Source organism: Gekko japonicus, unplaced genomic scaffold (assembly GCF_001447785.1).
Source record: "Gekko japonicus isolate JY-2015 unplaced genomic scaffold, Gekko_japonicus_V1.1 scaffold210, whole genome shotgun sequence".
Classification (NCBI taxonomy): domain Eukaryota; kingdom Metazoa; phylum Chordata; class Lepidosauria; order Squamata; family Gekkonidae; genus Gekko; species Gekko japonicus.
In genome coordinates, this window is record NW_015168658.1 from 1,447,701 (window position 1) to 1,464,339 (window position 16,639).

Below are 16,639 nucleotides of genomic sequence, written 5' to 3' on the forward strand. Positions count from 1 at the left end.
TAATAATAATAATAATAATAATAATAATAATAATAATAATAATAATAATAATAATAATAATAATAATAATAATAATAATAATAATAATAATAATAATAATAATAATAATAATAATAATAATAATAATAGCTCCAGAAGAACAAAGTTTGAGTCCAATGGCATCTTTAAAACCCAAAAACCATTATTTAGGGAGTAAGCTCTCATGCGCAAGCACACTCCCTCAGACAAAAGTGTGCTTGCACACGAAAGCTTACACCTTATTAAAAAGATTGCTGGCCTTAAAGGAGCCGTTGCACTCAAACCCTGTTCCGTTGCTGCAGACCAACACAGCTACCCAACCTGAAAATAGCTCCAGAAGACGGTGTTGCTTGGATCAGCAAGAATCCTGTGAAGATACATCTGCAGTCCCCGAGAACTTAGCTAGGTCTCGAACTGCAGAGCACCCGTCTACCCATCAAATATCTGAGTGTGGCAATTCATAATAATCAGAGGTCATTTCGAGGGGGAGCGAGCAGGAACGGCGTTCCGGGAGTAACAAGCCCAGGAGTAGGGAACCCAGGCAAGCTTGCGTGCCTGCCCTTTGCTTCCCCAGCCAGCTTGCCGTGGCGGGTTGACCAGGGAAGGGAAGGGCAAGGCATGCAGGCAGACATGCCCCCCCCTCTCCCTGAGCCTCTCCGCTTTTGCAGAGAAGTTTGGGGAAGGGGGGGGATTTAAATGCCTTTCTTTCCCTTCCCCCAGATTTTAAACATGCCTGGGTTCCCTGCCCAATCTTCTCCAGGTGCCTCGCTTGCAGGCCTGCCCTTTGTCAGGAGAAACGACGACTGAGGGGTGACATGATTGAGGTTTATAAGATTATGCATGGGAAAGAGCAGGTAGAGAAAGGGGTACTTTTCTCCCTTTCTCACAATACAAGAACTCGTGGGCACTCCATGAAATTGCTGAGCGGTCGGGTTAGAATGGATAAAAGGAAGTAGTTCTTCACCCAAAGAGTGATTAACACTTGGAATTCACTGCCACTGGAAGTGGTGGCGGCTACAAGCATGGACGGCTTCAAAAGGGAATTAGATAAGCATATGGAGCAGAGGTCCATCAGTGGCTATTAGCCACAAGGTATAGATAGATAGACTCTGGGGCAAGTGATGCTCTGTCTTCTTGGTGCTTGGGGGGGTCAACAGTGGGAGGGCTTCTAATGTCCTGGCCCCACTGGTGGACCTCCTGATGGCACCTGGTATTTCTGGCCACTGTGTGACACAGAGTGTTGGGCTGGATGGGCCTTTGGCCTGATCCAACATTGGCATCTCTTATGTTCTTATGTTCTTAGGGGGTGTGGCATATGCAAATAAGTTACACTACTGAGCTACGCTAATGAGCTCCTGCACCTCTTTTTCTATGAATGACCAATAACAATAACGATATGCCAGATTTCATTTATTTTATGTTACTAGCCGCCTTTCTCCCTTGAGGAAATTAAGGCGGCTTATGCTATTCAAGATACGCCCTGTTGTTTTGGTACATGCGCCTCTGGAGAGACATCAGCTGATCTCTGTGCGTGTGTGTGCATTCCACAGGCGCTTCCTGATCTGGTCCCTGAGCATCTTGCACCTCGTCAAGGGGGAGGCTGTCGAGCTGACCGACATGTTTGGAGAGATGCAGTCGCCCAGCTTCCCCGACTCCTACCCCAGCGATTCCGAAGTGACGTGGAACATCTCCGTGCCAGAGGGCTTCCGGATCAAGCTCTACTTCATGCACTTCGACCTGGAATCGTCATACCTTTGCGAATATGATTACGTCAGGGTGAGTCCCGCTGCGCCTCTCTGAGCCTCTCGGCAAGTGCAAAAGGGATGCGGGGAGCAATGAAGACAGGGGGAAAAGATCACTGTGAAGTCGGGGCAGGGTTGCCAGTTCTGGGTTGGGAAATTCCTGGGGTTTTGGAGGGGTATATTCTGGGGAGGGTCAAGTGTTTAAGACGCTGAACTGCAGACTGGAAGGTCGGTAGTTCAGCAGTTTGAGACCTGAGTGTGCCGCTTGACGGAGTGAGCTCCCGTCTCTGGCCCCAGCTCCTGCCAACCTAGCAGTTCGAAAGCAAGAAACTTCAAGTAGATGAATAGGGACCGCTCCAGTGGGTAGGTGACAGCGTTCCGTGCACCTCGGCGTCTAGTCATGCCGGCCATGTGGCCACGTAAACGCCTTCGGACAGCGCTGGCTCTTCGGCTTGGAAACGGAGAGGAGCAGCGCATCCCTCGAGTCGGATTCGACTGGCTTCTGAGCAAGGGAAACCTGTCCTGGGGAGGGCGGGGTTTAGGGTGGGGAGGTATAATGCCATAGAGTCTGGACCCCCAAAGCAACGGGGGACTATCTTGATTGTCTGGAGATCCATCGTAATAGTAGGAGAACTCCAGGTGCCCCCTGGAGGTTGGCAAGCCTACGTTGGGGGGACAGAGATGCAGGATGGCTAGAGGACAGCATTGTGCAGATGCTTCCCAAAATAGTTCTGCTGCCAAGAAGCCAGTGCAGAGCACAACATCTGTTTGGGAGGAAGAAGAAGACGAAGAAGAAGAAGAGGAGGAGGAGGAGATTGGATTCACTACCCAAGGGAGTCTCAGGGTGGCTTACAAACTCCTTTCCCTTCCCCTCCCCACCATAAAGGTAGGCGGGGCTGAGAGAGCTCGCTTGAGGACTGCCCTAGAGAGAACAGCTCCAAAAGAACTTGTGACTGATCCAAGGTCATCTGGCAGCCACGAGTGGAGGAGTGGGGAATCAAACCCGGTTCTCCCCGATTAGAGTCTGCACACTACACCAGACTGGGAAGAGCCACCACCCCCCCTATAGGGGGGGGGGTGGAAGAGCCCGGGTCTCTCCTTGCCTGCTCTTGAAAGTGCCAAGTTAGCCGCCGGCTCTCTCTCCCTCTGTTTCCAGCAGCAGCACCTTGCAAGGGCCAGAAACAGGAACAGACAGCATCTAACAAGGACCCCTCAAAAGCAGGCAGAGACCCCGATGTGGCCCTCGGGTAGAAAAATCTGCCCGCTTCTTCTTATTCTTCTTCTCTACTCAAATTTTTTTTTAACCTTCGCAAGCACGCAACAAACATATTTCGTACATTCTATAGGTAGACCCATGCATTTACAATTACCAGGAATGGAACAAAGGAAAGAAGAGCACTGCAGAAATTGACAGCTCAAAAATGTGCTAATATACTATAGCATTGCTTTTGACTGCACCTCTTCTTGTAATGCGTCATGGCACGTCAAGGATTCTAGCCCTGGGAACCGTGGTCCCACAAGTTTATCCCACTTCTCATTTAGAGGGGAAATTACCATAGGGTTCCCAACTCTGGGTTGGGAAATTGCTGGGGATGTGGAAGTGGACCCTGGGGAAAGCAGGGTTTGGAGGGTAGGGAGGAACCGCAGCAGGGTATAATGCCAGAGAGACAGAGAGAGAGAGAGACAGACAGACAGAGAGAGGGACAGACAGAGACAGAGAGAGAGAGAGAGACACAGAGAGAGACGGGACAGAGATAGACAGACAGAGAGACAGAGACAGAGAGAGAGGGACAGAGAGACAGACAGAGACAGAGAGAAACAGAGAGAGACAGAGAGAGACAGAGACTGACAGAGACAGACAGAGACACAGAGAGACAGAGAGACAGAGAGAGAGGGACAGAGAGACAGACAGAGACAGAGAGAAACAGAGAGAGACAGAGAGAGACAGAGACTGACAGAGACAGACAGAGACACAGAGAGACAGAGAGACAGAGAGAGAGGGACAGAGAGACAGAGACAGACAGACAGAGACAGAGAGAGAGAGGGACAGAGAGACAGACAGAGACAGAGAGAAACAGAGAGAGACACAGAGAGAGACACAGAGAGATAGAGACAGACAGAGAGAGAGGGACAGAGACAGACAGACAGAGACAGAGAGAGAGGGACAGAGAGACAGAGACAGACAGAGACAGAGAGAAACACAGAGATAGAGACAGAGAGATCTCTCCAGGTGCCACCTGGAGGTTGGCAACCCTTGCATGGAGCAGTCATAAGTGCCGTTCCCTCCCCTCTTTATCCCCCCCCACCTTTCCTCCTCCCGCCTTCTCTGTGGAACTGATCTCTGATCTCCAGGGTCCACCTGGAAGTTGGCAATACCGGGGACAATGATTTAGGAAGGACAGAAGGACAGAAGGCCGAAAAACTGAAGCGGTCCCTGGCAAAGCGGCACAGCTGGATCCTGTGAAATATTTCAGGCAGCTGTACCTAGTTTGTCTGGAGAGAAAGTGCATTTGGAAGTCCCTGTTCTGGCCAAAAACGTACGGAATTTTTGGAAAGGAGCCAGAGAAGTGGCAAAAGAACGGCAAAATGTGATGGGCTGTCTCTTAAGCTGATGGTGAAAGTGGGGCTGATTGATATAGGCAGGCGTTGACCCCCTCCCAGGTTGCCAACTCCAGGTTGCGCTATTTGGGGATGGACTCTGGGGAGGGCCCCAGTGTTGATGCAATGCTACAGAGTCCACCCTCCAAAGCATCCATTTTCTCCGGGGGAACTGATCTCTGTCGCCTGGACCAGTTGTAATCCTGGCCAATCCCCGCCACATACTGTATTAAAGCAGCAGCAGGGGCCGTTTACTGTGAGCCAGTTTGGTGTCGTGGTTAAGTGCGCGGACTCTAATCTGGGAGAACGGGGTTTGTTTCCCCATGCCTCCACTTGCACCTGCTGGATGACCTTGGGCAAGCCATAGTTCTGTCAGAGCTGTCCTTGAAAAAGAACAGTTTCTGTCAGAGCTCTCTCAGCCCCGCCTGCCTCACAGGGTGTCTGTTGAGGGGAGGGGAAGGGGATTGTAAGCTACTCTGAGACTCCTTTGGGTACATAAGAACATAAGAACATAAGAGATGCCAATGTTGGATCAAGCCAAAGGCCCATCCAGTCCAACACTCTGTATCACACAGTGGCCAGAAATACCAGTGCCATCAGGAGGTCCAGCAGTGGGGCCAGGACATTAGAAGCCCTCCCACTGTTAACCCCCCCCCCAAGCACCAAGAAGACAGAGCATCACTTGCCCCAGAGTCCCTATCTATACCTTGTGGCTAATAGCCACTGATGGACCTCTGCTCCATATCCTTATACTAATAGCGAAGTTGCACCCGTGAGTGCGGATATCTAAATCCGCGCTCCGGGGGCAGCTGGGGGGCAGGGAGAGGTGTGTGCACACGTGGGGCAGTTGAAAAAAAATTCGGGGGGATGTTTAAATCCCCCTGAAAGTGCAAGAGCGTTCCGTGCGCATGCGTCCTACCTGGGTTCCCTGCGCAGGAAAGGGAACAAACGGCCGGAGAGGCCCAGCAGCGGCGGCGGCGGCGAGAGATAGGTGAGGAGGGGGAAGACAGTCGGGGAGGGGAAGAGAAACTGCCGAGGGCCCGGTGGATGTAAGCCGCGTGGGCCTCGGTTCACGGGGAAAAAAAGAAAGAGAGAGAGAGAGTCGGGGGGGGAGGGAGAGAGACCGGCGAGGGGGGGCCACTGTGTGATACAGAGTGTTGGACTGGATGGGCCTTTGGCCTGATCCAACATTGGCATCTCTTATGTTCTTATGTTCTTATGAATTTGTAAGCCGCTCTGAAACTCCGAGTGAAGGGTGGGGTATAAATCCAATCTCCTCCTCCTCCTCCTCCTCTTCTTCTTCTTGTTCTTCTTCTTGTTGTTGTTCTTCTTGTTCTTGTTCTTGTTCTTCTTCTTCTTCTTCTTCTTCTTCTTCTTCAATGGGTCATCATGCCATAGAGTCCACCTTCCAAAGCAGCCGTTTTCTCTAGGGGAACTCTGTAGCCTGGAAGAAGTTTGAGTTTAGTGGCACTTTTCAGACCAACCAAGTTTTGTTCAAGGCCGGAGCTTTCACGCGCAGGGCTATTTTTGGGCAGGAACGCACAGGAACGGAGTTCCGGCTGGCCCCCAAGTTGGCCGCGCCTGGCAGGAACTCATTAGCATAATAGGCCACACCCAACAGCAGACACTCATTAGGATTGGCTACATTAGGGGTGTGTGGCCTAACATGCAAAGGAGTTCCTGCTACAAAAAAGGCCCTGCGTTTGGACAACAAACAAGGTAAACAGAATAACAAGAAAAAGGTGGGTGTGGCTGGATGACCACACTTCCGGTAACATGGGGTTGTGGCCTAATATGCTAATGAGCTGTGCTGTCAGGGGTGTGGCCTAATATGCTAATGAGTTTCTGTTGTTGGGTTTGACCTATTATGCTAATGAGTTCCTGCTGGGCTTTTTCTACAAAAAGAGCCCTGTAATCACGCGTATGCCCACTGCTTCAGATATCTTCATTGAATCAAATCAATAAGGTTCCTTGGGAGATTGTTTGCTGATGGAAAGGTTGGTTAACGATCTATAGAGGAAAGATCTCCACTGTTACTGACTTCCCCCCTTTGTGGTACAGCTGTAGCAAGATGCTTGTTGGCTAAAGGGTAGATTGCATCCACTGGGGCATCGCTGTCCAATTTCTGGAGAACTGTCTTGTTGGCTGCTGGGAGTCTCATAAGGAATGTTGAACTAGTTGGACTTCGGTCTTCTGAGCCTGTCTGACACCACTTATGACCTCGGGTATGTTCAGGATCATTGAACATGGATTAGTTATGCTTTAACTCTTTGGAGATCCTGTAAATGTTGATGGCACATTGTCCCTGACAAGGCAATTCTATTTGCACTCTTAGAACATAACTGGAAGATACATCATATTTCCAGTCCATACAAGAACTTCTGAAACAAGTCCAGATATATTTGTGGCTCCAAATAGAAACTTTTTGGTGTGTCATTCAATTCCATATTGGAACATTCCAATTCTGGTCCTACTTTATTTATTTATTTATTTATTTATTTATTTATTTATTGTTAATTGCCTTACATGTGTTAAAGGGACTCTGTTGCTTGTTATATTTTGCATTATTTGACCTCTGAAGAAGGTTCTTTTGGGCCGCAAGACAGGGTGAGCTCCTGTCTCTAGTTCCACCTCCTGCCAACCTAGCAGTTCGAAAGCAAGAAATTGCAAGTAGATAAATAGGTACCACTTTGGTGGGAAGGTAACAGCGTTCCGTGCGCCTTGGTGTTTAGTCATGCCGGCCAGATGACCACGGAAACGTCTTCGGACAGCGCTGGCTCTTCGGCTTTGAAACGGAGATGAGCACCGCAACCCTAGAGTCGGATTCGACTGGCTTTCGAGCAAGGGAACCTTTACCTTTACCTTTACATTTTATGAGGCTTTATTTGGGTCCCTACTAGGTTTTTATATGTCTTTGTAATAAACACTCTTTTTTTACAACTTACCTATGTGGTGGCTCAAGTGGTTAAGACACTGAACTGCAGGCTGGAAGGTTGATAGTGCAGCAGTTTGAGACCCGAGTGCCACATGATGGAGTGAGCTCCCGTCTCTGGTTCCAGCTCCTGCCAACCTAGCAGTTCAAAAGCAAGAAATTGCAAGTAGATAAATAGGTACTGCTTCGGTGGGAAGGTAACAGCGTTCTGTGCACCTTGGCGTTTAGTCATGCATGCCACATGACCACAGAAACGTCTTCGGACAGTGCTGGATCTTTGGCTTGGAAACGGAGATGAGCACCACATCCCTAGAGTCGGATTCGACTGGCTTTTGAGCAAGGGAAACCTTACCTTTACCTATGTTTTTAACTTTTGGCCCTCAATTAGTTTTCTAAACTTCCTTTGGAGGTTTGTGCTTTGTTGGTTTAGATTCCCCCCCCTCTCTTTTTGGGCGAACTGGAAAGACATCAGTGCATCACGCAAGACTGAAGCCCTCTCTGTCTGAGGTACACACGTGCTAGGTAGACATAAAGAGAAATCTCTTGGACTGTCATACCAAATCTGGACTAGGGAGACTTTGAGTGTCTTCGTAAGATTTGAAATAGACAAACAGCGAATGTTTGAAGCAAATAAGCATTCCTTCAGCAGGCAGTGGTGATACTTGACCTCTGGCTCCGAAGATTTCCTTGGCCTCGTTTTAATCTAAATTCCCACTGCAAAGTAGCCGTTTGCTGTTTCTCTTCCCCTTCCTTTTAAGCGCTGGTCGACGTCTCATTCCAAAATGTGGAGAGAATCTCCAGTCCCTCAGGAGACTATTTTTCTGCCATTAGCTTCTATAACACAAGGGTTCTGTGTGACGGATCGACAGGGGTTCTCCAGAAGAAAAACAAAATCAGGGCTGGAAAAGTTTCCAGAGGGTCACTGTAATGATTTCTTGGTTTGGTGTGTGTGTTTCTTTAAATGTTTAGTTTGACTGCAGTACTGTAAGGAGAGTGATAGAGGGAGACAAGTGTGATGTGATTGGCTGATGACTGAGAGTGTGGGAGGAGGGGTGTTTCAGAGTGTGAAGTTTGAAGAGAGAGCACAGTCTGTGTGACTAGGGAAAATTTTGAGTCTATTCTGTGTGAAAAAGACAAACAGTTTAGTCTGTGTGAATATGAGTTTTGAGTCTATTCTGTGTGAATAAGACAAAGAGTTCAGCCTGTGTGGCTATATAGATGAGAGAGAGATTAGACTGAGTGTCTACGCCTGTCAGAGTGGAGTTTTGGGAGCCTGAGAGACTGGTTTGTGACACCAAGCTTTGCCAGTTATATTTACAAGTTCCTTTCATCAGCAACAGTTCAAAATAACCAGAAACCTATTTTGTTCTTTATTAAATAAATCAATTTTTGTTTAAAATTATCCCAGAAATCAGAATAGTCCTTCCTCAGGGCCACATAGCCCTCCGAAGTGCCCAGATCCTAGGTCATTCTACCAAGAGAGAGAGATTTGGAAGTTTTAATTCCTGGTGGCAGCAGAAATCTACCCAGTTTAGGTACACAGAGAGTGTTTTTAAAGGTAAAACCGTCTCCCCAATAAGCGAGGACGTCACAGTCACGTTTTCTGATTCCACTGATCAGGGGGAGAGGCTGTGGTTCAGTGGTAGAGCCTCTGCTTTGCATGCAGAAAGTCCTGAAATCAGTCCCCTAGTATCTCCAGTTGGAAGGACCAGGCAGTGGGGGTTTTAAAGGCCTTTGCCTGAGACCCTGGAGAGCTGCTGCCAGTCTGAGTTAACAGTACTGACCTTGATGGACCAAATATTTGATTGAGTAGAAGGCAGTTTTGTGGCTTAAAGGGAGGGGCTTGTGGCTCAGTGTTAGAGCATCTCCTTGGCATGCAGAAGGTCCCAAGTTGAATACCGAAACCCTGGAGAGCTCCTGCCAGTCTGTGTAGACAATCATGACCTTGATCAGGGGTGTCAAACATGTTGCCCAGGGGCCAGATCAGGCCCCCAGAGGGCTTCTATCAGGCCCGCAGTGGAACTGGCTGTCTTCTGCTTCTCCTTCCAGTTCTGCTGCTGCTGCGTCATCGTAGGTTTGCAGCTTACAGATCCACACCTGAACAGCACACTCGAGATGGCGACAGCACAGACATTTTGATGCAGTAATTCAGAGCAAGACGTGTCAGTTATCAGACACTGTTGACACGACAAAAGATTGCAAGAGTGCTGATGTTTTAAGCATGTTTTTATTTTAAGTAAAAAAAAAACCCTTTGTGTTTTTTTCCTTTATAAAGTTTATCTCTCTGCTACCGGGCATTACATTTTATGACACACACGGCCCGGCCCAACAAGGTCTCGTTTATGTCAGGCCCGGCCCTCAGAACAAATGAGTTCGACACCCCTGACCTTGATGAACTGATGGTCTGAGTCAGTATCAGGTAGCTTAGTTTGACTCATGTGATGTGATCCGTGTGCTTAGAATGGTCACGGGGCCAGAACTAAGTGTCTAGCAATGATTAAATGTTCCTGCAATTCCACCTTTGGCTGCTCCGCTTTGTGGCAACAGTTTAGAATCCCAGTGTTTGTTTTATTCTTGCTTTGTGTTTCCTGGCGTTGCTTCTGCGTCCAGCGGCCTGGTTGCTTATTTGTTGCTCTGTTCTCTGGATCTTCTCCAAGTACAAAGGTCAGAGCCCAAGGGGGAGGGAATAGTCTAATTGTTGTTGTGTCTTGGGGGGGGGGCTATAAACAAGGATATTTAAAAGCAACCCATGATTACAAATTGATGATCCCTGTTCATGCTCCTGGCCTGGAGTTGCCAAACCGCCACACGGCATTTGGAAATCTTCACACTACAGAGATAGGGCTGCCAAGTGGGGGCGGGGGGCGGGTAAACCCCCACTTTGGAGGCCCGATTTCCACCGCCGCGGAATCGGGCCCCGGGGGGAACCCCGCCCCCCGAAGCGCAGCATGCCTGCGTCACAGGAAGTGATGCGACCACATAGATCACATTGGGGGCGTGGCCCCAGTCATTGGAGGGAAAACTCTATGGTTTTCCCTCCAACGATTGGGGCCACGCCCCCAACATGCTCTACGTTGTGCGTCACTTCCTGTGACGTTCTGGCGGCGCGTCCATCGGCTGCTCCCAGACCCCAGCGCCGCTCCCCCACCGGTGAGTCCGAGCGACTTGGCAACCCTATACAGAGATCAGTTCCCTGGATGCTTTGGAGGGTCGATTCTATGGCGTCGAACCCCACTCAGTTCCCCCTCCCCAAGCTCCACCCTCCAAATCTCCAGGGATTTTCCAATCTGAAGTTACAGTTGCCAACGTCCAGGTGGGTCCCAGAGTTCTCCTGGAGTTAGAACTGATCCCTAGTCTACAGAGATCGGGGAGGGGTTTGGGGAGGGGCAGGACCTGAGTGGGGCACAATGCCATAGAGTCCACCCTTCGAAGCAGCCATTTTCTCCAGGGAAACAACTCTGACACATGGAGGTGAGTCCTAATTTCTGGGGATCTCCAGGCCCCACCTGGAAGTTGGCCACCTTAGCCAGAGCAACGGAATACATGCTGTGCAAGTGGCAGGTTCAACTGGCGACCATCTCAAGTTGAACACGAGCCCCCAACATGATACGCATCTGACTTTACGCTCCATTAGAAGGAGGGTGTAATGATTTCATATTCTGGTGTGTGTGATAGAGGGAGATAAGTGTGATGTGATTGGCTGATGACTGAGAGTGTGGGAAGAGAGATGTCAAAAGTACCCAGAAACCTTTTTTTTTTTCATTTATAAATAAATCAATATTTGTTTAAACTTATCCCAGCAATCAGAACAGTCCTTCCTCTGGGCCACATAGTCCTCTGAAGATCCCAGACCCTGGGTCATTCTACCAAAAGAGAGAAAGCTGGAGTTTTGAATTTCTGGTGGCAGCAGAAATCTACTAAGTTCATGTACACAGAGTGTGGTTTAAAGGAGAAACGGTCTCCCCAATAAGCGAGGACGTCACAGAGGGCTATCCAAGGCATGAGAAGTACTTAGTCCCACACTCACCTCTGCCTTAGATAGACCTCATCTGAAGTCCTGGGTCCAGTTCTGGGTACTTAAGAACATAAGAACATAAGAGACGCCAATGTTGGTGTTAAGTCGCTCGCTTAACAAAGTAGTTGGAGAGTGATTCAGCAAAGATTCAGCTTTATTCAGCAACTCGAACACAACTCCAACACGGATCAACATCTGATAGCCAGAACAGCTTTTACATTGCAGCTGTTCTGCTTTTAAACTCTCCCGGCTAATGTAGCCACGCCTACTGTACAGTTACCAACCAATAAGGTTGTATGCATAAGGACCAATCACGGACGTTCCCGCTCAGGGAGCTTGCTGACAAGTGATTGGTTGGTTCTTCCTGGGCTATCAATGCAATTGGATGGATTTGGATAACATAAGAACATAAGAGAAGCCAATGGTGGATCAGGCCAATGGCCCATCCAGTCCAACACTCTGTATCCCACAGTGGCCAGAAATACCAGGTGCCATCAGGAGGTCCAGCAGTGGGGCCAGGACATTAGAAGCCCTCCCAGTGTTGACCCCCCCAAGCACCAAGATGATCCTAGCCCAGGACGAAGCTTAACATTGTACTTCAGTTAGATGATTCATGTATTGCAGTGGCAGCTATTGAATACATTACAGTTGGATCAGGCCAGTGGCCCATCCAGTCCAACACTCTTGTGTCACACAGTGGCCAAAAATACCAGGTGCCATCAGGAGGTCCAGCAGTGGGGCCAGGACACCAGAAGCCCTTCCACTGTTGACCCCCCCAAGCACCAAGAAGACAGAGCATCCCTTGCCCCAGAGCCCCTATCTATACCTTGTGCCTAATAGCCACTGATGGACCTCTGCTCCATATGCTTATCTAATTCCCTTTTGAAGCCGTCCATGCCTGTAGCCACCACCCCCCTCCTGTGGCAGTGAAAGTACTTCACTTTCAGGAAGATGTATACAGGCCCTGGTCACACAGAGAATTTGCCCCGCGAGAGGGACGGCTTGCCTGCGGATTAAAGCAGCGCGATCATACCCTAACATCTGGGAATCGTCGCACTCCCGTCTCTAACCCGCAGCTTCGGCCCGAGGACGCGGATTTAAAAGCTACCAGGAACCATGTACTATTTTCCTGATCATGCGCGGCGCGTGCGGGCGTCTGATCGGGAAGCACTGGTAGCCCGTCGCAGCCACCGCCGGTCGGCGTCCCACGCATGGGCACAAAAACCTTGCTGCTGTGTTGCCTCGCGTGGTGTGATCGGACGACGGAGGCTTGGGCAGGAGCCTCGGGGGGTAAGGTGAGATCACGCTGCGTCTGTATCAGTCAGTTTCATGTGTGCACGTGTGCACGTGTGTGTTAAGGAAGGAGCTAGGCTTCAATAGTACGTGGATAGAGAACTTTTTGCTCCGGCTCTAAAAGCCTCCTGTCCCCTGCGGATTATCCTGCTCGTGTGACCGGGCTCACAGACAGGGAAAGTTTCAGGGGAAGCCAAGGAAGATGGCCGGGAGTCTGGAGAACAAATCCCACGGGAGAGGTTGAAGGGAGATTGAGTATATTCCGCTTGGAGAAGAGGAGGACGGGATCTTACTCTTCCAGTACCAGAAATGGGAGAGGGCAGATGCTCTAGTGAGGGGTCTGGAGACCAAGTCCTGTGAGGAAAGGTGGAAGGAGCTGGGTCTGTTTAGCCTGGAGAGAAGAAAACTGATACGATCACCATCTTCAAGTACTTGAAGAGCTGTCATAGAGAGGATGGGGCGGAGTTGTTTTCTGTTGCCCCAGAAGGTCAGACCAGAACCAACGGGTTGAAATTAAATCAGAAGAGCTTTCGGCTAAACATTCGGAAGAACTTCCTGACAGTTAGAGCCAAAGTTCCCTCTAAGCTGTGGAGTCCTGTGAGCAAAAATCCTACTTGGTGAGCTACTGGCATTAAAGCTGTGAGCGAGCGATTTGGCTGCTGCATCAATTAGTTTGCTGTGGAGCCCTCCTTCCTGAGCTAAGACAAAAATGTGTGAGCCGAAGGCTAAAAAACTGTGAGCTAGCTCACACTCAACTCAGCTTAGAGGGAACACTGGTTAGAGTGACAGCAATGCAGATTCTGTGGACTTAGGCAGATCAAGAGAGGGAGAGCAGGAAGGGTTGCCTCAGTGCTTGGTTCTCGTGGCCCTTTCTTCCACGCCCAGGGAAATGCTGATCGCCACGTTGGGGTCAGGAAGCCATTTTTCTCCAGGCCCCTTTGGCTGGAGATCCCGGAGGGTTTTTCGTCATCTTCTGGGTGTGGAACAGGGGTCACTGGGGGTGGTGGAGGGGAGGCATTTGTTATTTTCCTGCATTGTACAGGGGGTTGGACTAGATGACCCCTGGAGGTCCCTTCCAATTCTATGATTCTACTGAGAGAGGCAACCACTGGCCCATGTTTACACTGCATGCTTCACAGTAGAGCAGGATTTGAACCTGGATCCCCCCAGTTCCAGTCTACCTCCACATTAGTCTTACAGAAAGGCAGACCAGGTGGAGCCGGGAACGGGATGTGGTATTTAGAACCAGTTGACTTTAATAGCGAAGACATATCTTTATACTACACAAAGTGAGGGGCCATTGGCTCAATGACAGAGCATCTGCTTGACATGCAGAAGGTCCCAGGTTCGATCCACAGCATCTCCAGTTGAAAGGACCAGGCAGGAGGTGATGTGAAAGGAATAAGAACATAAGAGAAGCCATGTTGGCTCAGGCCAATGGCCCATCCAGTCCAACATTCTGTGTTACACAGTGGCCAAAACCCAGGTGCTATCAGAAGGTCCACCAGCAAGGCTGGAACTCCAGAAGCCCTCCCACTGTTGCCCCCCCCCAAGTGCCAAGAAGACAGAGCATCACTGCCTCAGACAGAAGAACATAAGAGAAGCCATGTTGGATCAGGCTAACGGCTCATCCAGGCCAACACTCTGTGTCACAAGTACCAAGTACCATCAGGAGGTCCACCAGAGGGGACAGAACTCCAGAAGCCCTCCCACTGTGCCCCCCCCCAAACACCAAGAAGACAGAGCATCACTTGCCCCAGTCAGAGTGTTCAATTTTTACTTTGTGGCTAACAGCCACTGATGGACCCCTGCTCCAGATGTTTATCCAAGACCTCCACTGGTCTGAGTCTGTATCAGTCAGTTTCATGTGTGCACGTGTGTGTTAAGGAAGGAGCTAGGCTTCAACAGAACGTGGATAGAGAACTGCCAGAAGTACAAGCTGGGTTTCGAAGAGGTAGAGGAACTAGAGATCAAATTGCCAACATTCGCTGGATTATGGAGAAAGCAAGAGAGTACCAGAAAAACATCTACTTCTGCTTCATTGACTATGCTAAAGCCTTTGACTGTGTGGATCACAACAAACTATGGCAGGTCCTTAAAGAGATGGGAGTACCAGACCACCTCACATGTCTCTTGAGAAACCTGTATAAGGGCCAAGAAGCAACAGTTAGAACCGGATATGGAACAACTGATTGGTTCAGCATAGGAAAAGGAGTACAACAAGGATGTTCCCAGTAGTCATGTATGGCTGCGAGAGATGGACTATAAGGAAGGCCGAGCGCCAAAGAATAGATTCTTTTGAACTATGATGCTGGAGGAGACTCTTGAGAGTCCCTTGGACTGCAAGAAGATCAGATCAGTCAATCCTAAAAGAAATCAACCCTGACTGTTCCCTGGAAGACCAGGTAATGAAACTGAAGCTCAAATACTTTGGCCACCCAATGAGAAGGGAGCACTCACTGGAGAAGACCCTGATGCTGGGAAAGATTGAAGGTCAAAGAAGACGGGGACAGCAAAGGATGAGATGGTTAGACAGTGTCATAGATGCAACGAACATGAAGTTGAGCAAACTTCAGAGGACGGCGGAAGACCGGAAGGCCTGGCGTGATCTGGTCCATGGGGTCGTGAAGAGTCGGACTCGACTGTGCGACTGAACAACAAATGGCTGAATGGTGGAGCATCTGCTCGGCATGTAGGAGGTCCCAGGTTCAATCCCCGGCTTCTTCAGTTCAAAAGGACCAGGCAGTAGGTGATGTGAAAAGACCTCTGCCTGAGACCCTGGAGAATCTGAGTAGACAATACTGACCTTGATGGAATTGTAGGTGATGTGAAACACCTCAGCCTGAGACCCTGGAGAGCTGTCAAGAGGGGCTGTGGCTGAGTGGAAGTGCCTCTGCCTGGCATGCAGGAGGTCCCAGGTTCAATCCCCGACATCTCCAGTTCAAAAGGACCAGGCAGGAGGTGATGTGAAAAGACCTTTCTTTGCCTGAGGCCCTGGAGAACGACCTGTCACTCTGAGTAGACTGTACTGATCTTGACGGGCCGAGGGTAGAAGGCAGCTTCTTGTGTTCTTGAGTTCTTCGACCGGAGCAACATGTGGGGACTGAACTGAGCTGAGGAGAAGGCCATGCATGGTGCAATCGCTGGCTGTACTGACGGGCTCCCGAACCAGGCGAGCCACGTTCGTTTTGGCACAAGCAGGAAGGAACACCACGCGCTGGCCCTGCATGTTCCGGAGAAGCCGCCGAAGACAAGACTCGACTGGGAGAACTAAACAGTTCCATATTTTCTGTGGCTTTGGCAGTTTGGCGGAGGCCGTGGAATGAGCAATCCGATGGCCAACCCTCCTCCGTGGCGGCTCCCTGGAGGAGCCAGAGCCTTGGCCACTGGTCCCTTCCGCACATTCCTTCACACAATTCCATGGAATCTGTCAAACCAGTGTTGAAAGTCAGGTCTATTTTTTTTTTAACATGCCCTGTCGAGTTGTTTGTATTTTTCTGGCCGCGGCGTCAGAGAACCCAGCTGCCTCTCCCACGGGGAACGGCCACGGCCGTGTCTGCTTGGTGACAAAATAAAAACAGAAGGTTCTGCGAAGGAAACAGAAAGCCTGCCCAGAGAAATGCTCTAATTGTTGCCTTCTGACAGAGATGCACATGTGCATAGATTGGCAGTGCTTTATTCTAGAGTTGCCATAGCCCCGTAGACAGGATTTTGTGGCTTAGGGGGCAGAAACATTTCTGGTGGGGCCAGTGGAGCTGCCATTATTTTCCATAATTAACAATGATTTAATGAAATAGATGAGTAAACATAAACCTGGAGCCTGGCAACCCTGTGGCGACCCAACTCATGCTTGGCTTTGTTCTCCTCTGCTCACCACTGGGGACGGTAGCAGCAAATGTGGGCAGAAAGGCCATGGATTCTGTGTCTTCTTTTACCCAGAAGGGGAGGAAGGGATCCATGCAACTTCTGCTCCATAAATTAGTTTGCTCCGGAGCCGTCCCTTCCTGAGCTGAGACAAAAATGTGTGAGCCAGAGGCTTAA

At 49.6% G+C, this 16,639-nt stretch overlaps 1 protein-coding gene across 1 annotated transcript in view; it reads left to right on the forward strand.

The window, feature by feature from the left end:
- MASP1 (mannan-binding lectin serine peptidase 1 (C4/C2 activating component of Ra-reactive factor)) overlaps window positions 1-16,639 on the forward strand; it is a 114,499-nt gene that overhangs the window by 5,451 nt on the left and 92,409 nt on the right. Inside the window, exon 2 of the mRNA XM_015415239.1 lies at window positions 1,569-1,794. Within this exon, the coding sequence (XP_015270725.1) occupies window positions 1,569-1,794 (226 nt within the window). The remainder of the gene's footprint in view (window positions 1-1,568; window positions 1,795-16,639) is intronic.